Consider the following 20,453-nt stretch of genomic DNA (forward strand, 5'->3'; position numbering starts at 1 on the left):
AAAGCACACGATGGATGTGGTTCTTCATTTGGCCTTATCCTTGTTACTTTCTCACCCCGAAGGAGGTTTCCAGCTGTGAGTGTGGCCCAGATGATAAATATGAGAGGTTTTATATATATATATATATATATATATATATGTATATATATATGTATATGTATATATATATGTATATATATATATGTATATATGTATATATATGTATATATATGTATGTATATATGTATATATATATAATATATATATATATAATATATATATATGTATATGTATATATATGTATATATATATATGTATATATATATAATATATATATATATATTATGTATACAGTACATATTTTTTGTTCTCAGAGTAGCCAATTACTAAAGGTGGCTTAACGTGGTAATAAGCCACTTGTTTTCATTTTGGAGTTTACAACTCGGTGAGCGTAGATTCCCACGGCTTACCTTTCATTTCATGTCATTGCATTTTTGGAAATATCCCACTTGAAAGATCATCACCGTTACCATTCAAACGTCGACTAAAACTTCCTTCTTAAACGCCTTCCGTGACGAGGTACTGCTAGTGAATAAAGGTTGGCTTTTTTTTTTGTAAGTAGGGATGGGCATTTGACGACATTTTTTAAGGAATGGGCAAAATCATCGTTCGAAAAAAAACATTTAATGTGATTGTATTAGCAAACAATTAATTCCACAGAGTATACAGGGTTCGGTTTGTTTTTCCATGATGCTCATCCCTACTTGGAACTAAGCGGCATGTGGATGTGGGTCACACTCAGGGGATTCTCATCTTCGATCATTATCAAAAATGTAGCACAGTCAGGGTATTCGCTATGGTTATACCACAGTACTTGAATATTTGTTTTATAGTGTATCACCCCCACCCTTCTCCTTCCAGCTGAAAGAAGTAAACACATACAACCACTCTGTGTTGCTTTAATGTCGTTGCTCAGTACTCATTGCCTGGTCTTATGTTGAGTTAAACTAAGATAAGGAGCCAGGGGGGCCCAAGTCAGCAGGATCGGATACTCAAGAGTCACTGGGACCGCACACCATCACTTAAACTCAAGAAGTTTTGATGCATGTGATAATTTATTTTGCTTAAAAATGAAAGGTTGATTTAGATGAGATCTTATTCAGGTCTTGTGGCAATCACGGCTTGTAAAAGTCCTGGCACATAAACAAATGTGATTAATGTATTATTAATCCATTTGAACAATGTTTTTGGAGCCACACAAATCCAGGTGTTGATCAATACAATACAAAGTTGGTTTTTTTTTAGAAAGAACTTGATGAAATTCTTATTGTGAATTCAGTCTGAGGTAACATGGCCTTGTTTTTTTTGTTAGTTTGTTTTTTTTTTAGTTTGAAATTGAAACCATAATCATCTTTATTCCACTTTGACTGCTGAGCATCTTGTCCAGTATTTTCATGTATTCTGGGTCGGCTTGACTGATGGCCGAGGTCAGATCAACGGTCTCTGAGTCTTTGGAAGCTGATGAAATGTGCAAAAACCTTGCAAATTTAAAGAAAAAAAAGTCAGTATATATGACTTAAAAGTACAGTAATAGCTAATGAATTGAAAAGATAATAGTTTGTTTTCTCGCTTGCCTAGTTCGGTAGCCCCACAGATTGTAACAACGTCTCATGATTGAAGTCTAGAAAATGAAAATATAATAAAATCCTTAAACAATGTAGTGTATCATTAAATTGAACCGCCAGGAAAGTCTTGTACCGCAGTGCTGTGCCACACTGATTTGGACGGTCTCTGTTTCGGCGATGTGGCCTTACGAAAGACTACCACATCATATTGACCCTTTCATGCACCCTGTAACCTGATAACATGATAAGATGTCCACTGTAGTAACTGCAGTCCCCGAAAGGGTTCATAAAAATGCAAATGTTCTCACCTTTGTCTGAGTCCAGCACGGTGGGTGAGGGTAAGTTCAGACATGCCGCCTGCCTCTTAAACTCGTCCATCTCGGCACTTGTCACCTTGGGTCTCCTGGCTGTTGAACAAGCAGAAGGTCAAAGGTCATTTTGTATTGTTATGTATTTTCATCACTTTTCTTAGAGGTAACTAAATACATCTCCCCTCAGATATACTTTGAACATAGCCCTGAGGACAAGAAACCACATTGGATAGCTTCAACATCCAATGATAGTCATTTCTCTCAGGTCATGATGATTAAAAAATACAAAGAAAAGCACGTTACAGTCTGCAGTGTATAGTAAGATTTTCTTTTGTTTTTTTTTAAATATAATTTTTGAATATTTTTCAATAATATATAACCATTAATTACATACACATTTTCAACTGAAAATGGTGGGGGTCAGGGGTCCGTGGGTGAAAAAGCATGCAAAATAAATAAATAAGTCTATAAAATAATTTTAAAAGGAACCCCTTCACCACCAAACTATGAAAAAATATTAGAGCTGTCAAACGATTAAAATATTTAATCTAATTAAAAATGCAACTCATAATTATCTCAAATGAACTAAAAAATAATCGTGATTACTCACATATTTTTTATCGTTTCTGAATTTCCTTTTACATTTTTGTCCTATTTTTCCCCATTTCAATGCTCTCATCAACATGTGCCAATGCAAATATTTACTGAAATAACAATTTTGATTTTCAATTTTACATGAACATTTTTCACTTGGAGCAGTTATTCACACATAATCTCTCACACAATATTACTGTCCATCAACAACAGTGAAAACAATATTTTGTCACACAACAGCTGCTTTAACAGCTTTTTTTATAAAATCAAAACAGAGCAATATAACATTATAAAGTGCACATCTAAGGTAAACTAGTACTCAGCCTATAGTAGATTTAAACCATGGTTACATACGGTACTTCGTTTTTCTCAAGTTTACTGTGAACACAGCAGTCTGTTTCTGTATGTTTGTTGAAGAATAACGAGACACCGGACACCAGTGTTCATTATGTGCCGCTGTATTCAAAACTGCCCGCCGTACAAAAAAGCGCACGCACTTCTCCCGTGCTGCTGGGGCAAACCATTCTGAAAGGGGCAGGGGGGGTCACTCCCCCTAATACAGTCAGGCTATGTTGATTGTGTTGGTCCTTCTTGTGCGGAAGTCTCTGTACAGTTTTTGTGTAGACCTCATTTCGAATGACAACACTGGAGACGTTTTATTTTCTCTAGGTCGCTAACACTGTCAGACAAACAGAGAAAAGCTCCACCCGCTCTATTTATATGGACGCAGAACACTGTAACCTTCCACACAAAATAGTTCCAAACAAGTAACATCCGCTTGTGACGTGTGCCGCGTTAATCTCGCGAGAAAAAATGTAATCCCGTTAAAATTCATTTAAATTAATGCCAATAAAAACGCGCTAAACTGACAGCTCTAAAAAATATATGTGAATCTACAGGGCTTGACTGTAGTTGTAATATCACTTTTCACCGCTAGATGGCAGACATGACTTAGATACACCAACACTGGGTTTTATCATGCTCTACACTACAATGTGGGTAGGTCTAATGTTTTGAGTTTCTTTTTTTTATAATCTCCTTTGTGAAAGCCCGTACGTTTTAGAAGAGGCTGCCGTTCAAATTTTGAATCGCAACAAAAACCCATGGTCTTGGAACCATTGGGCCTCGCATGACCGACCCTCAACTTTTTGTGGCCTTTGACTCCTTTTACCACATGTGTGTTTTATGGTGCTAATCAGCTGCATAAATGCATGTAGCAACTCATCCAAAGTGATATTACATTTTTTGTTACCGTTGCCCATTTTGTTGAAAAGTGCCGCCTGAGCACAGTAGTGCGCACTTCACGAGTTGTTCCACTGTCTCGGGTCGTCTATGACAAAACTAGCTGTGAGACAGTTCAGTCAGTTTTGGCCGCATCGCTCAGCGTGACTCGAGAAAGGTGAACTGTCCAGCGAGAGATGCTGTTTTAATTCTTACTCAGGAGCTGCATGCCCATATACGTGCTTTCTCCAAGGGTATAATTGGACAGCAAAAGGATGCAGTCGGGGCAGCTGGTCGTCATGAGAACCTCAGTAGCAGAGATGGATACGCTAATGCAAATACACAAAAGAGACGTTTGTTTGCACTTTTTTTGTAAAAGCAAAGTCCGCAAATGAGCCCGAACAAATATCAACATCAATGTTGGCAGCTCACCCATGTGGAGGGTGTTGTTAACTAAGGTCAGCTTCAAAGTGACACTGAAGCAACGGCCCAACCTTTGTATAAACACAAACGTTCACAATAGAACACATTGACAGTCGAGGTGAGGTTATTGAAAATGTAAACCCCAAATGCTACAGTTACTGTACATTTTTTGGACTTGAAACCGAAAGGAGTCACTCTCATTGGCCGGATAGATTTTCCCCCACACGTTGTCCACAATCATCTTGGTGAGGGTTTTGGATCATTTTCCACCACCTATGTCCACACGCCCAAGAACTGCAACATACGGCGGAAGCGTCACTCGCACGCAGTGTACTGTATAGTAAGGCATTTTAACTCGAAAAAAATGGACCATGTATAGTAAGGCGTTTTTAGACGAAAAAAAACAACCATGGACAGTACGCTTTTCAATCTGAAAAAAAACGACCATGTAGAGTAAGGCGTTTTTCGACGAAAAAAAACAACAATGAATAGAAAGGCATTTCAACAAAAAAAAAACAACCATGGATAGAAGGCTTTTCAACCCGAAAAAAATGACCATGTAGAGTAAGGCGTTTTTAGCCGAAAAAAACGACCATGTGTAGTAAGGCGTTTTTCGACGAAAAAAACAACCATTAATAGTAAGGTGTTTTTAGCCGAAAAAACGACAATGAATAGAAAGGTGTTTCAACAACAACAAAACGACCATGTATAGTAAGGTGTTTTTAGCCGAAAAAAAAGACCATGTATAATAAGGCGATTTTCGACGAAAAAAAGGACCATGGTGTCCGTAAGGTGTTTTTTGCCGATAAAAATGACCATGTATAGTAAGGCATTTTTAGATGAAAAAAACGACCATGTGTAGTAAGGCGTTTTTAGACGAAAAGGCTTTTCAACCCGAAAAAAACGATCATGTAGAATAAGGCGTTTTTAGCCGAAAAAAAGGATCATGTACAGAAAGGCGTTTTTAGACAAAAAAAACGACCATGTGTAGTAAGGCGTTTTTCGACGAAAAAAACCAACCATGAATAAATAGTAAGGTGTTTTTAGCCGAAAAAAATGACAATGAATAGAAAGGCGTTTCAACAAAAAAGAAACGACCATGTATAGAAAGGCGTTTTTAGACGAAAAAAAAACGACCATGTATATTGAGGCGTTTTTAGCCGAAAAAACGACCATGTGTAGTAAGGCGTTTTTCGACGAAAAAAACAACCATGAATAAATAGTAAGGTGTTTTTAGCCGAAAAAAACGACAATGAATAGAAAGGTGTTTCAACAAAAAAGAAACGACCATGTATAGAAAGGTGTTTTTAGACGAAAAAAACGACCATGGATAGTAAGGCTTTTCAACCTGAAAAAAACGACCATGTAGAGTAAGGTGTTTTTCGACGAAAAAAACAACCATGAATAAATAATAAGGTGTTTTAGCCGAAAAAACGACCATGTATAGTGAGTTTTTAGCTGAAAAAACACGACCATGTATAGCAGGGGTCCCCAAACTACAGCCTGCGGGCACATTTGACCCAGCCCTCTAACCCTCCTGTTGTCCTCGGGTCAAAATGACCCGTCACTGTGTTAAAAACGCCCCAAAACCCCCCTAAATGATAATCTTTTAACTTAAAATGTTATGACTTTTCCTAGATTGTCCCCCACTTCAGAAAAATTTTAATGTTTTTATTCACCTTTCCGTGGAAGCTGTACAAAAAAATTACAAAGGTGGTCTTCGGGGCAAAATGACCCATGACGCAAATAGGGTTGAAATCAAGGTCACAAAGTTATTTACACACCATAAAATGTTTCAGTGTTTTAGTTGTGTCTCAGATCACAACTGATTTGTAATTTCCCCATTGCGGGACAAATAAAGGATATCTTAATCAATTAGTAGAACATGTGAACAAGACGGTAGCAGACATAAACAAGACAAGATAGGTGGCATTCTCGTAGATGGCAGACTCTTTTTTTTTTTGTGGATTTCAAGGGGCTATAAAGAGAGAGAATTGTTTAGTTATTATTTGTTTCCTGTTTTTTCTCTGAAGAACTCAGAGAGGGTTATTTAGTTATTTATTTCATTAATAGTGTTATTATTTGTTTCCTGACTTTTTTTCTGTAAAGAACCTGAAAAGGGTTATTTGGTTATATGCGGCTTTCTGGGAAACAATAATTTTTTTAAGCTCCCCTACGATCGTTGATGTTACAAACTGCCCCCCATCACAGAAGGGAAAAGTTATGTGGCCCTCACAGGAAAAAGTTTGGGGACCCCTGATGTATAGTAAGGCGTTTTTAGACGAAAAAACGACCATATATATAGTAAGGGGTTTTTAGCCGAAAAAAACGACCATGTATATAGTAAGGTGTTTTTAGACGAAAAAAAAGACCATGTACAGAAAGGCGTTTTTAAACAAAAAAACAACCATATATAGTCAGGCGTTTTTAGACGAAAAAAAACAACCACGTATAGTAAGGCGTTTTTAGCCGAAAAAAACGACCATGAGTAGTAAGGCGTTTTTCGAAGAAAAAAACAACCATGAATACTGAGGTGTTTTTGCCAAAAAAACGAAAATGAATAGAAAGGCGTTTAAACAAAAAAAAAACTGACCATGTATAGTAAGGTGTTTTTAGCCGAAAAAAAAGGACTATGTATAGTAAGGTGTTTTGTACCGAAAAAAACGATCATGTATCATAAGGCGTTTTTAGACGAAAAAAACGACCAGGAATAGTAAGGTGTTTTGAGCCCCCAAAAATGACGATGAATAGTAGGGCGTTTTAACAAAAAAAAATAATAATAATTGTAATTGCGTGTGTGTGTGTGTGTGTGTGTGTGATGAATGGAATTCCGCCGTGTTTTTTTTCGGCTAAAAACGACCATGTATACTAAGGTGTTTTTAACCGAAAAAACGACCATGTATAGTAAGGTGTTTTTAGCTAAAAGAAAAACGACCAAATATAGTCTGGCGTTTTTAGCCGAAAAAAAGGACCATGAATAGTCAGGCGTTTTTATCGGACAAAAATGACGAGAACGCCTTACTATGGTCCTTTTTTCGGCTAAAAACGCCTGACTATACATGGTCTTTTTTTTCGGCTAAAAACGACTTACGACACATGGTTGTTTTTTTTTTCGTCTAAAAACGGCTTACGAGACATGGTCTTTTTTTTCGGCTAAAAACGACTTACGACACATGGTTGTTTTTTTTTCCGTCTAAAAACGGCTTACGAGACATGGTCTTTTTTTCGGCTAAAAACGCCTGACTATGTGTGGTCGTTTTTTTCGGTTAAAAACACCTTACTATACATCAGGGGGTTCCCAAACTACGGGGGGATTGTACTACATTTGACCCGCCCAAGAACTGCAACATACGACGGAAGCGTCACACGTCACTATTCACTCAAGGAGGGAAGCATCTTAGCTGGTCGCGACCTTGGATTTGCACCTGCCGGGTTAGCGCATCACAGTCGGCCAGAGGAGCTGAGAGGGCCGCGGGAAGAAGCGCGGCAGCGAGAATGAAGAGGAACATTGTGGCTCAGCCTTTCAAGTTACGTGGAGATCTTGGAGCTGCTCGAACTAGAATGATGGCTCCATCCACTCCCTGCTCACTGAGTACATGCCTCAAAGTTCAGCCGTGTGTTTGCACATGTTTTGTAATGTGTTTTGAAAGTTTAGCATCAAGTCCCAAACTGTTCAATGGAGATTGAAGACATCTGCTTTTGTTCTTCATCAATAAGCATCTAATGGGCAAAGAAAAATACATGCATCCGTTTATTTGACAAACGCGTTTGAACGTTTTTTTAATCTCATCTACAAAAGACGCGGCAACATTTTGAAATGTTTACCCAACTCCGATGCCAGGCGTGCTCTCACATTCACGTTCTCTCTTTGAAAGGAAAAGACACAAAAGTATTGTTTTGTGAGTGAACTTTAATCGCAAAGCAGAGCTACACACTACTTGCAATAGGCTTGATTTGTATGCATTTGTCCGCAGATGTGTGGAAAGCAGAACACCGTAAAAGTGTTTCCCACCACAAATTCAATCAGTTGATAAAGATATCGAAAAGTTTGTCCAACAATCTCGCAACCCGCTGTCCCATCTTGGCCTCTAACAAGGAGTTGAAGGCAGCAAGTCCATCCGAGGTTGCAACGTTGTCCGGGCAGATTTCTGTGTAGATAAACATATAAGACCTAATATTTCTTTGTGTTCTGTATAAGAGTGAGCACAGGCTTCTCACCATAGCTTGGGTCCATCATGAGTGGAGAGGGCATCTGGAGACATTTTGCCTGCATCTTGAGCATCTCCACATCAGCGGGTGAGATGCTCTGTTGCCTGCCTGGAGATCAAGCAAGCAACCATTAACCAAACAAGCAGTCAGGCTACAATCAACCAGGCGACAAACAATCTAGCCACACTTAAGCAAAACATCTTTCAGTCTTTCAAACAAGCAACTATCAACTACTCACCGGTACTCATCAGTGAGGCGACTAAAATTAGACAAGTACCAACCAAGAAACAACCAAGCAAAGCTCACCAAATGAACCCCTAAACCAGGGGTGGTCAACCAGTCCGCTGGCTCTTCGTCGATTGTGATTGGGCAAAACAGAGGTAATTCGCTGGTTAGGTTAGCTTAGCACATAGCACTTCACTCTGTTGTTTGCGCATGAGCGATGATTCAGTTATCTGATTGGTTGCCCTCTATGTCAATCAAGTAACGCTGATAGGTTGACGTAGTACGTTCCGTTTTTTAAGCGCCGTTGTTTGAATGGCAGCGCTCTCGCAGAGGCGTTTTCGACAATTGTCGTGTGAAAGCCCAGGAGCCGCATTGAACCAGACCAAAGAGCCACGGGTTGGCCACCCCTGCCCTAAACCATGCAAGAATTGACCAAAACAACAATGAGCCAAGCCGAGTCGCAATCAAGAGCCAAACAACATAATAATGATCCAACAGAACAAAACTCAAAACAACTCAAAATCAACTCAGCGATGATCAAGCGCCTACCGAGCAACAGTTAACCCCACCTCGGTTCCAATGTCAGTCATAAGAAAATGCTTCGCTAGGATGAGTGAGTGTCGTGTGTCTTACTGAAAAGCAGAAGACTCCGAAAAGCGTCTTGGTTGGATTTGACTTCTTCATAGACCACCAGACAGTCTGAGCAGTTGGTCTGCAGGTAAACTTCCTTCAGATAGAATGGACGCTCTGTCAAAAAAACCAAAAAAAAATGCATGGAACTCCTGGAGAATGTTTATCGTGGATGCTTTAAAACAAAACAAAAAATAAAAAATCGGAGCTTGACACCGCTTACCAATCAACATTGTGCTGTTTTCCATGGTTACGTTGTAGATCATCCCGGAACACTCCCCGTAGCTGGAGGGAGAGTCCCCGGTAAACAATACAGAATGTTTGTTATCATTGCAGCCGTGTGTTTACATTCTCTGCGTCTGGAAGATGGTGAGCACGTTGCTGAGGGAGGTGGCGCGGATGTCCAGCCAGATGCTGTTGAGCAGATGTCCCAGGGATCGACTTCCTGGGAGGTCAGAGCTTCCCCCGATGTACAGCCAGCGCCCCAACATCTGTATCAAGCCCAAAGCGCGACTTCCAGCAAAAAGCATGCATTCACTCGCGCAGTCTTGCTGTCATACTCAAAGCCCGGCAGTCTGATCTGGCCCACGACATCATTGAAAAGATCAACAAATCATGCGTGTGTACGTCATATTTCTTGCTAAAATCGGTAAAGAAATTACAAGTTGTGTTCAACTTTGAGCTTTTCCAACCATTGTTTGTTGCGTATATAAAATAAGATGATGAGGAGTTGATCCATTTTTTTCTGGTTTCACAGTCATGACAGCCCTCTGAGGAGAAACTTAAGTACAATGTTGCCCCATGGCAACAAAAAAAATTAAATCTCCACATGCAGTGAAACCACATAAATCTATAATCGCGTGGAGTGTAATTATACAGCAACAATCTCAATTTAATGGCTACGTGTTTTGGTTTTATGATTACAGTTCATATCACGTCAGTACTGTAAATAGGGGGAAAAGGCTTTTGGGAATGGAAAGAGGGAGAGATTCAATGCCTTTTAAAAGAAAACAACAGCTCAAATATTTGCTTCTCTGGAAAGCGGACGACATATTGAGCATTATTGTCTTTAAAAAATTATGATTGATGATTCAACTTTTGTACGGTGATAGCTCACATGAGATTACTGGCACACTGAAGGAAAGAGTGTATCCACTTCTCGTTTGTGACTTTCTTGTTATTTCACTTAAAATCAATAGAAAGGTGTTTTCACCAGTTATGTTTTGAAGATAAATTAGGCAATATTTGTTGTCGATGGTGTCTTTTTTTTTTTTTGGTCGAAGTGTGCTACTGGTTTCTTCAGTTACTGAAACCTACAAATGCATCGTCACAATATTTTGGTATTTACGGTACTATTTATTTTTGTTTAGTAGGGATTTGGTGAAAAATACATGTGCGGAAAACCAGTTAAAGTGAAGAAAAATTTGATTTCAATCGATTTTCTGTCAAATATAGGAAATCCATTTGGCAAGATGAAGCGGACACCCTCTTTGCTGTAGTAAGCAAGATAAACAAAACAAAAAAAGTGGCAATCTTTACTTGCTATTTTCCATTTCAAATGAAGTTTGTTCCAAAACATCTAAATGCAATTGAATCAACAATTTTCAGATGAGACTGCAGGTTTGCACTTACTTGCTCATTGCTGATGTTTATTGGCTTCAGGAGAGCGTCACAATTTATCGGCGGAGCAGTGCGGCCCACGGAGAGAAGACCCAGCAGAAGAACGACCACACCACCGCACTTCATCTTCACATCTGACAGCTCTTTGAAAACGTTTTTACGCTTCCAGCAGCGGACGTTAAGTGACTCAAGAGAACTGGGCGGATAGATGTTTTTTTGTGTTTGGTGGGGAGGGCTGGACCTTGACCCATAGGAGGAATGGAAGGAATCTTGATTTAATCGCCATTTTACAGAGCAGCTTTGTTCAGCCGATTATCGCCATTAGGTCTAAAAACCCAAAACGTAGCCGAGAGGATAAATGTGGATCAAGTAACAGAGTACCCCGGTAGTTTAATCCGCGCATGTGCTTTGCATCGCTGCTCAAAACTGCTTCTGTGACACTGTGAATTTACTTGAGATGACTAAGTGAAGACTGACTGATTAATTCATCCACGACATCAACTTTTAAGATAAATGGCCCTTGTGGGTTTCTGTTTTAACTGGCCTTCTCTTTTGCACCACACAAGGGGTGCAGAACCAGCGGCCCACTGTGCAATTCTCAAAAGAAAGTGGAAAAAGTATCTCACTGGTAGTGTAGTGAGATTTGATCTTTGTTTGATCAAGATAGTGGTGTCCACACTGGGATGTTTCTCATTTGGTTGCCCCCAACCACCAGACCGCCGCAGAGATATATATTTACAAAGCTAATAATAGTAACACAAGTTTGTAGGACACTGCTTGTTCAACAATAAGCAGATTGTTTATAAAAGTAGTATTTATATAAAAAAGAAAAAAGGGCATTTGTTTTTGAATTATGCAAAAACAACAAAAACATGATTGCGATGATGATAAATAAAATATTAAAATTACATTCATTTCAACTTTGTAATTACAACAATTAAGGTAACCAAGGCTACTTGTGGCTGGTCTTACCCACATTTCCTGTAAACAGACAGGAAATGTGGGTAAACAGAAACAAGTAAACAGTTTCCCCCGCACCCCCTTTTTTTTTTCAATAAAATCTGATTCGTGTACATTCCTATCTCCAAGTGTGAAACGCACCCACTACTAAATGCAAACACTGAATATTTAAACCAAAGAGACAATTTATCAAAAAACTTGTTTTTTTTTAATTGAAGGTGACAAACTCTGGAATTAATGACTATTCAAACACAACATGAATTCTCATGACGAACAAAAGAAGAAAAAGGAAACAAGGAGCATGTTTGGAGGACAAGAGGACGGGGGGGGGGGGGGTCTGAGGCAATGAGGTCATCCAGTGGTGGAGAAATGCAAAACGGCTGCCCTTCCACAACCTCCTCTGCTGCCACCACTTTTCCTAACGAGCGACGGCAAAGAGTAGATTGAGCGACGACTGGAGATTGATGAAGACAAGTGACATCCGTCAACGGGGCATCCATTTTTCTCTCGTCTTCAGTGGGTTGGACAGACAACAGAAGGAGGGAGGGGGAAAAATGAAGAAAAAAGGAATAACAGGAGGTGGCGCTCATTCCATGGCCTCCTGGTTCTCTTGGTCGGCGCCCATGTCCTCGCTGGCCTCTTTGCCCTCCTTGCTCCTCTTGCTCTTCTTGTGTTTGTGCCTCCGGTGGCTGTCGGCCTCTTCACTGTCATGCCTTCTCCTGCTGCTGCTGCTAATGGAGAGAGAAGCCCGAGTAAGTGCAAAGATAGCACAGTTGAAGGGAACAAGAGAGAAAAGAGATGAGGAAGGGGGGTGGGGGGGAAATCAATAGACAGAAATGGAGAAAGGGCCAAACGTTGGTGCTGTGATGCCAAGGCTGAAAGATGAGACATTGAGGGTTGTCATACCTGCGAGAAGATTTGTGGCGTCCCTCGTCTTTCTCCCGATGACGCCTCTCCCGGTGTCGGTCCTCCTTCTCGCGGCTCGCCCGCTCACGATGGCGATCTGTGTACCCGCGTTCCTGGTGCTCGCGGTAACGGTACCGCTCCTCGTCGCTGCGGCAAGCGAGAGGCGTTTACTCAGGATGGCGAATATCACACAGGGGCCTCAATATTTGCTATGAAGTGCAATCATTTGACTGAGCAAAAACTGTCGCGGCAAGGTTAAGATGCCCAAGTGTTTAAGAGACAGCTGAAAGCTAGAGAAAAATGTTGTGGCGTATATTCGACCTTTATGGCAATGTTTTTAATGTTGTGTAAATTAGTTCACGCCGATGAAAGTTTGGTTCTGCTTGAAACCAGTCAGAAGAATCGTATTTTCATCTCACCTTGTGTAGCCGATCACTGAGGGGCTATAATCCCGTTCTCGCTCCCGCTCCCTCTCCCGCTCATGCGTCCTCTCTCGGGGGCGCTCTCTCTCCTTCTCTCGCTTGTCATCCCGACGGGAATAGTAGTCCCACGGTTTGGAGTTGTCCATCAATGGGGGCCAAGAAGTGGGCACCCCTCCAGAAATGGGGGGAGGGTAGGCGCCTGGAGACAACGTTGCAGTGGAAGGGTTTACAGGTTAGGAGACAATGAAGGCTGCAGAAAACGAAATTTCAAGGTGTCTACCTTGAGGGAAGGCATATGGCGGGATAGAGCGTCCGTCGTAACCTCCAGCATGGCTGTAGAGAAAACTTGGGTCATTTCTTGTCGTCTATTCTCAAAAATAACAATGACACAGTGGTAAAATGTGCTCAACCAATGATCAACAAGCAGATGTGTACGCCAACCAGATAGCATTAGCTCAGGCACTGCAAATACGACTTGCTGATACCTCCGGTGCTCGCCAATGGAAAATTGTTATCCATCTTCGTGAATTTTACAGCAAGACTATCACATGCCGTCAGATATTACCTGTCCATAGTCGGAATGATTGAAGGTGGGGGGCCACTAGGTGGAGGCGGAAACCCGGGAGGGGGAACAGTGATGGGCAACCCTGAGAGGGACAAGAATAGAAAGAAGAAGAAGCCTTCACATGCCATGCAAGAGGCGTCTCTGCATGGAGTGCTAGTGAAATAAGGCTCGGAACTCACGGGGCGGCGGGATGAGCGGCGGTGCCGAGCTCACGTTGGGTGGCGGTGGGAGGAAAGGAGGCGGGGGGATGTTTGGAGGCAGCGGTCCAGGGGGAAAGAAGGTGGGCATCTTCGTGGCGGCGGTATCGGCGTCTGATGTGGCGTGTTCAGAGATCACCTGTACGACCAAAAATTTTAAACCCAACAAAGGAAAAAAAGCTCAAGTTTGAAGTGCATGCAGGATAAATTGACGTTTCTGTGGCAGATGTGTCTTTAGAACCTGGATGTTATTGCCATCAAGATTGTGCCTGCGCCGACCTTCGACCCTACTGATGGTGGCCGTCCCTCCCCCAATGACATCTATGGTACCGCTCGTCTTCCTGAGAAAAGGACAAAAATGGACACTCAGTCACCAAGTTCAGTGTGGTTCCGCTAAATGTGCTGCATTTCATTTTTCCAAGGTGCCTTTCGGATCTTTTATCTTAACATAACAATGTCAAGACATCATCGTGCAAACATCACGATACTGTGGCCATTTTCAAAACCTCCATCCATTTGCCATTGCACTTGTCCTCCTTAGGGTTGCAAATGAGCTGCAGTCTTTCCCGGCTGGCTTTGGCCAAGAGGTGGGCTACACCCTGCATGCTTTGCAAGCCAATTTCAGTTTCAAGGCACGTACAGAGGAAAAAAAAAAACCCCACTCATTCTCACATATACACCGAAGCACGATTGTGTCTTCACTTAACCTTTTTATGCATGTTTGGAATGAGGGAGGAAGCCAGAGTACCGAGAGAAAAGCCACACAACCACTGGGAGAACAATGCAAATTCCGCACAGGGAGGCCAAAGCTGAGATTTGAACACAGAACCTCTTGACTTTGAGTTAGACGTCCTCAGTTTCAAAAAATTGAGCCAAATTGTGGACAAAGTGTTCATTCCTCTCTCACAAAAAAAAGGGCACGTTAACACTGAACTCATCTGCGTCTTACTGCTTCCAAATTAGGTCTGAGGTTTATCGACTACCAAATGACATTTTTTTTTGTTTTGTTTTTTTGGTGGTTTTACAAAAACACACCAGGCTCCCCCTTTCTTTTTTTCATAATTTCCCGATTGGGACAAGGCCGTGCCCACTTACGTATAATAGGACATATCCGGGACAGGCGGGCCAGTCCACTGAGGGGGGGAGATCCTACCAGGGGTAAAGGAAGTGAGAGTAACAGACGCCAACACACAGATCAAGGAAGATGTCTTTTTTTTTAAGACGCAATTTTTTTTAGATTGTGAAAAACATCGCTTTCCGGTTTAATACTTCTGACGTTCGCCAATCATGTCTCCCTTTCCCAAATGGAAAGCAAAGCAGCCCTTCTACCTTTCGGTTGTCATGGACACTGACATGTATGGAGGAGTAAAGGCATTTCACGTTACCTGGGGACCTGACTGGTGACAGACTTGTACAGGCTGACTGGAGAGGTGAAGTCCGATTTGGACGTGTGAAGAGCAAGACTGGAAATCTCCTTCTCGTTGCCAGTTCTGCCTTGTTGGACCTTAGAAGGAAATTTGAAGCAACCAAAATCTGATAAAATTGATTGCATTCTAATGGTTCCCTCCTCAAAAACAAGAATAAAAGGACTGTGACATAGAAAGAACCTGAAACGTGAAATCAAATAAATATGCGTTAACTTACAGTGATTTTACTCGTCGCCGAGCCGACGGTTGAGACTTCCAGGCCCATGCGCAATCGTTTTTGTTTCTCACAGTAAGCCTTCCACGTGTCTTCGTTAAAGCCATAGTTGAAGTAGTCAGACAAATCCGCCCCTGCAAAAACACAAGAGGACAACATCCTTTAATCGGTCGCAAAGAATTGAGAGTATTTTCACAACTACTTGAAATGTAAGGTGGAAAAACAAATGTCATGTCAAAGAATCAGCTCAAATGTAGTGTGGAAGCCCAACAATTCCATCCTGACTACATTTATGGACAAACCCATGCAAACATACCCGGTTTCCTCCAGGGCTTTTCCTCAAACGACTCCATATCCACTTCGAGCACCGGTACACCGTTAATGTTACCAGGAGCCTCAAGATCGACTCCTTTCACTTTTGTGGTAACTAAAAATAACAACAAAAAAAGTCAAGGGGATCAAGTATGGCTCTCTGAACAATCTTTAGGTTGTTACAACTACACAACAAAGACGCGCCAAGAGGGGTACCTTGTCCATAAGATCTGGAGCCAGGTGTTTTAATGTTGAGATTGACAGGAGGCGCCCCATATGATCTGGAGGAGAAAAACAACAAACAACATGCATCAAAGAGGCAGGGTAGTACTTGTACAATATATTTGAATGACAATCATTCATTCATGTAAACAGTATTTCAAAAGCATACGTGTATTGTGGAGCCCCGGTTTTAATGTCTCCAATGGTGACACGGACGTCGTCATCATCATCATCACTGTCACTGTCACTCTCCGCATCATCACCTGCGGCGTCCTCAGTGGCCTGTGACTGAGAGCGTTTTTATTAGAAGAAAAGAACAACACGGGAATTATTGCAATCATTGGAGCCTAGCAACGTGCAAGCGGGCTACCTCGGACGCCACGCCGTTTCCTGTGGCATGTTCGGCAGCTTCCTCGGACGGGGCCTCAGCAGGAGCACTGCAGATCAAATGAAAGTTTCTAATTTGCGTTGAAGAATAAACTGACCTTTAAAGGGGGGAAACTCTCCCAGTGAATACCTTGCATACAGCCAACACTAATGCAGGGAGGTTTACGGCATTCCTGCGATATGCCAGGTTTTTCAGTTGAAAAGGAGTACCATTTAGATGGAAATGCCAATAAAGTGACATCAAAATAACAATAGCTTATAATTATTTATGCGATTACTTTTGTTTTCAACTTTACTTTTTCCCAAACTTTCCGAGACACATAGAAAGCTAATTTGATCCACAGCGGCTGGACAAAATCACCAGCCTCAGACGTACTAAGGTAGACATTCATTGTAATAATCATTTTTAATATGCTTATATTTATATTTTATATGTATTGATATACTTACAGTCTTCGACTTTCTCCCTTTCACAATTTTGCTGCTGTAAATTGGGAATTTCCCGCAAGTAGCACAGATGAAAAATTGTGGTTCCCTCGAGCACGTGGCCCATTTCTGTGCGAAATGTACCAACCAGTGGGAGTTTGTCTTCTCGTGGACATAAAAAGGCCCCTTTTGGAAGTGCACGTCAGGTGTCCGTTACCTGTCAGCAGCAGTCTGTTTGGCTTCTTCTTCCTCTTCTTTGCTCTCAGTTTCATCTGAAAACATGAGAACGCCGCAATTAAGTCAACCTCGAAACAACTTACGTCCATTAAGGCAAAAATACACAAATGGTGATTTAATTAGACTGTGGTAAAATTTTATATTAAAATTGCCAAGTGTCACGCGGCTAAACCAGCCATAGAAGCGCAGTATGGTTAGCCGAGCTAAGCTAAGTCACACTGTTTTGCCATTAGGATGGTCGTGATAATTTGACTGTTTGGTGTTACTCGGGCAGTTTTCACTCAAACAAACGCCCCTGCCTGACACGAGGGTTTATGTTAGAGTGCAAAACAGCCATTTTACCTCCATACAGCCATTCTTCCTCCTCGTCACCAGCGCTAGCATCCGTAGCGGCCGTTTTGTCCGCTTCTTCGGCGGCAGACATGTTCGCAAACCTTTAAAGCAGCTTTAGTGGCACAAGGCTTGTCAATTCTTCTACGTGGGGGTGCACCGTGCACGCATACGATTTCTCTTTTTAGGCGGGACGCAAGTGTGTGGGGGAAAAAATAATAATTTCATAGATTAATCTCCAACATTAGAGAGCCGAGGGGAAACCGGAAGCGATTGAAAGCACTCTCTCCGCAATGGACAACGACTTGGTGACTTAGTATAGGTCAGAAAAGACAGTGCCCCTAGCGGTCAATACGCGTTATGCTCTAATGTACTTAGATCGGTTTGCTGAGAGTGAAAGCACAGTCAATATTGCTCAGTAGACCACAGTAATATTCGTCGTTTTTAAATAATATATGCCGGTGAATCTCTGTCAACAGAACTGCTCAGTGTGAGCATTGTTATTTTTGTCCGTTTTGTTGGACTAAGCCTTCCTCGTCAGGATACTGCCCGAAGACAGACACTCAAATTTATACTTCAGTAGAAATACAGATGCTTGTGTGAAATAGTAGAAGTAGTGATTCGCTCCTGTAATTATTTTTTTTTTTTTTACAAAAAGTACAGAATCTGAAATGTACAAATAAAAAATAAGAAAATGTTTACTACCAATTACATACAGGTAAATTCGAGCCTATCAAGGCTTATTTTGGATGAGTGGCGAAGTACACCATAAACTGCCACATGAGGACAAGTTAGTCATCAGTTAAACTAACAAGCACGTCTTGGAATGTGGGAGCAAACCAGAGAAAACTGATTCAAGCACAGGGAGAATATGCAAATTCCACACAAGAAGGCCAAAGATGTGATTCAAAATATGAACCAAAAGACTGTAAGGCAGACATGCTGTCTGTAACCGTCATTCACTGTATTTTTACCTCCACATATTAAAAATGTAATTATTGTCACATATTATTATTTTCTTTTGTCATGTGACGTGGTCTCCCCATTCACCAGATTTTAGCCCCCATAGACATTTTCTGAGGTATCCTAAAGGACATGAGTTACTCAATAAAGAGTTAGGCAAGTATCCCATGACGTAAAATTCTTGTAATTCATTTTAACATTTTTCCCTTGTGTTTTAATATTCTATTTTCATCGGTCTTTTTTGAGTTTGTGGAGCAACCTTTAGTCTTGTCAACAATAAAGTGGTTTCACATGTTTGCTGTTGTGGTTGTGTTGCGCACCAAAAGTCATCCCCGTAATGCAACACGCATTGTAAATGCATTTATGGCTTGTGACCAGTTAAGAGGGGCCACTTTAGCATGTCACTAATTGACGGTGGAAATCTGTGGATTCTCTCACACTCTTGTTTTTCCCTCCAGCTACTTTAGCTATGAGCCCCTCTTTACTGTGGTTTTGATTATTCTGCCATTGCCATATGTTTTCATGCGGTGCTGAAAAAGAGATGATAAACATAAAGGCAACATTGGCTATAGTGTGCCACATCTGAATTAATTTAGAAGTGCAACTCCGTGTGCATGTACAGTATGTGTATGTTCAGTCAGCACACTCACACTGAATGGAGGGAGGGGCAAGGAAGGTCGCCCAGCTAAACTGATCAGTGCTCAAATTGCATTTATTTCATTCTCTTTGTCTCTCCACCCTCATCCATCAATCTTTTCAGCTTTTTCTCATTCCGCCTTCCCTTTTTATTCTCGTTCCTATTTTTGCACTCTCCACTCATCTCCTTCTCACCTCACATGTCAATAAAGCGCATAGTATATAGCATGTAAGAAACCGAATCAAATGAAGTGAATGTGAGGTTTATGATTGATGTGCAGTCATTTAGAAGGGAGGAATACACAGAAAACAAGATTATCACACTCCCCAATCTAATGATTCTCAACGAAACATTATACTGAAGTGGAAACAGCAAATGTGAGAATATGATATACACGGTCACTGGACACCACTTTAGGTACACCTACACAGAACTGTATCAATAGTCTTGCTTTTTATAACAGTACTCAAAAATGAAAATGAAAATTTCTTCAGTTTCTTTATTTCACAAAATTGCATATAACATTAAATGTATGTATGTCTTAAACTAAATATTGGTTGACAAAGACATTAACCCAAGTCAACCAATCAACAACAAACCTCTTGTGGGAAAACAAACTTTGGGATGGATATGAAATTTAACAATGACGAACTGAGACGATAGCTAAATACTGAAAGGAAAAGTGCCATGTCTTCTCATAGATTGTTATGAGAAGCTGGGTGGGGCTAAAACAAATATAATTGTTGCTATTGATACTTAGGATGACATTTCACTGGATTTGAAATGCATGTGAAAAGGCAGTGGTGAGGCTTATCTAGCAACACTCAATGCCTCTTCCAACTGACTACATTGTAAACTAGCCAACCACATTACAGATAGGAACCAAGAGCCATTGCACTAATTTTAAAAAGTCTTATGGTAATAATGTACAGTAATAATTGATTAGTTTGTCTCAGCGAGTTTGATTTGACAATACTAGATTTATTAGAGTGAGGTATACTGAGAACTGGGTCTTATATACTTTTAGATATATGAAAGGTTAAAAATATATCAGCATTTATCCGGCCGATTTAAAGGATAAGACACTTGGTGGATGAACTGAATGGTGACGCGATCCCACAAACGTAGACAAATAAAATCCGTAACAAAAATATTTAAGGAAAAACAAAACACAAAGTACAAACAGAAATTGCTGTCGAGTCGCGACAAAAAGCCAGGAAAATGAAACATGAACAGAAAGTGCTTGAAAAAAAGGAATGGGAAAAGCAAACCCCCGGAAACACACAACACGATATTAGCAAGAGCACAAACACGGAGAACCAAAATCAGCAAAACTCTCTATAACAAAAATACTTACAAAAGCGGAATCTAAACGGACAAAACTATGAACCTGAGCAAAATGGCCTAGAAA

The 20,453-nt window shown here is 40.9% G+C and overlaps 2 protein-coding genes across 5 annotated transcripts; both read right to left on the bottom strand.

Moving 5' to 3' along the window:
* Nucleotides 1-8,043: 8,043 nt before the first annotated feature.
* On the bottom strand, nucleotides 8,044-11,142 carry LOC127613321 (uncharacterized). Of its 2 annotated transcripts, none has more exons than XM_052084298.1 (6): nucleotides 10,850-11,142; nucleotides 9,566-9,708; nucleotides 9,441-9,502; nucleotides 9,221-9,334; nucleotides 8,372-8,470; nucleotides 8,044-8,324 (listed from the first exon to the last, which is right to left on the bottom strand). In XM_052084298.1, exons 1-6 carry the CDS (start codon nucleotides 10,961-10,963, stop codon nucleotides 8,242-8,244), a joined length of 615 nt encoding a protein of 204 aa, XP_051940258.1. In that variant the 5' UTR covers nucleotides 10,964-11,142; the 3' UTR covers nucleotides 8,044-8,241. The 2 variants fall into 2 exon arrangements, with proteins under 2 accessions (XP_051940258.1, XP_051940257.1); XM_052084297.1 differs by having other exon boundaries at nucleotides 8,044-8,301; nucleotides 10,850-11,051.
* An 840-nt stretch (nucleotides 11,143-11,982) lies between these two features.
* On the bottom strand, nucleotides 11,983-17,749 carry fip1l1b (FIP1 like 1b (S. cerevisiae)). Of its 3 annotated transcripts, none has more exons than XM_052084280.1 (16): nucleotides 17,455-17,749; nucleotides 17,093-17,147; nucleotides 16,433-16,499; nucleotides 16,232-16,350; nucleotides 16,057-16,121; nucleotides 15,845-15,955; nucleotides 15,532-15,662; nucleotides 15,273-15,391; nucleotides 14,983-15,036; nucleotides 14,129-14,228; nucleotides 13,870-14,026; nucleotides 13,691-13,772; nucleotides 13,406-13,458; nucleotides 13,123-13,324; nucleotides 12,704-12,850; nucleotides 11,983-12,525 (listed from the first exon to the last, which is right to left on the bottom strand). In XM_052084280.1, exons 1-16 carry the CDS (start codon nucleotides 17,534-17,536, stop codon nucleotides 12,384-12,386), a joined length of 1,686 nt encoding a protein of 561 aa, XP_051940240.1. In that variant the 5' UTR covers nucleotides 17,537-17,749; the 3' UTR covers nucleotides 11,983-12,383. The 3 variants fall into 3 exon arrangements, with proteins under 3 accessions (XP_051940240.1, XP_051940239.1, XP_051940241.1); XM_052084279.1 differs by having other exon boundaries at nucleotides 11,983-12,528; nucleotides 17,455-17,748; XM_052084281.1 differs by lacking the exon at nucleotides 14,983-15,036 and having other exon boundaries at nucleotides 11,983-12,528; nucleotides 17,455-17,748.
* Between the last annotated feature and the right edge of the window lie 2,704 nt (nucleotides 17,750-20,453).

The sequence above is a fragment of the Hippocampus zosterae genome, chromosome 13, assembly GCF_025434085.1.
Source record: "Hippocampus zosterae strain Florida chromosome 13, ASM2543408v3, whole genome shotgun sequence".
Taxonomy (NCBI): Eukaryota; Metazoa; Chordata; class Actinopteri; order Syngnathiformes; family Syngnathidae; genus Hippocampus; species Hippocampus zosterae.

Excerpts from the sequence above, each read along its gene's own strand:
- LOC127613321 (XM_052084297.1), bottom strand. The coding sequence starts at position 10,963 with ATGAAGTGCGGTGGTGTGGTCGTTCTTCTGCTGGGTCTTCTCTCCGTG. Across the intron at positions 9,503-9,565 it reads ATCTTCCAGACGCAGAGAAT|CTACGGGGAGTGTTCCGGGA; the intron begins GTAAACACACGG and ends CTCTCCCTCCAG. Across the intron at positions 8,471-9,220 it reads TCGGAGTCTTCTGCTTTTCA|GCAGGCAACAGAGCATCTCA; the intron begins GTAAGACACACG and ends CTTGATCTCCAG.
- fip1l1b (XM_052084279.1), bottom strand. The coding sequence starts at position 17,536 with ATGTCTGCCGCCGAAGAAGCGGACAAAACGGCCGCTACGGATGCTAGC. Across the intron at positions 17,148-17,454 it reads GGAAGAATGGCTGTATGGAG|ATGAAACTGAGAGCAAAGAA; the intron begins GTAAAATGGCTG and ends TCATGTTTTCAG. Across the intron at positions 15,663-15,844 it reads AAAGCCCTGGAGGAAACCGG|GGGCGGATTTGTCTGACTAC; the intron begins GTATGTTTGCAT and ends GTGTTTTTGCAG.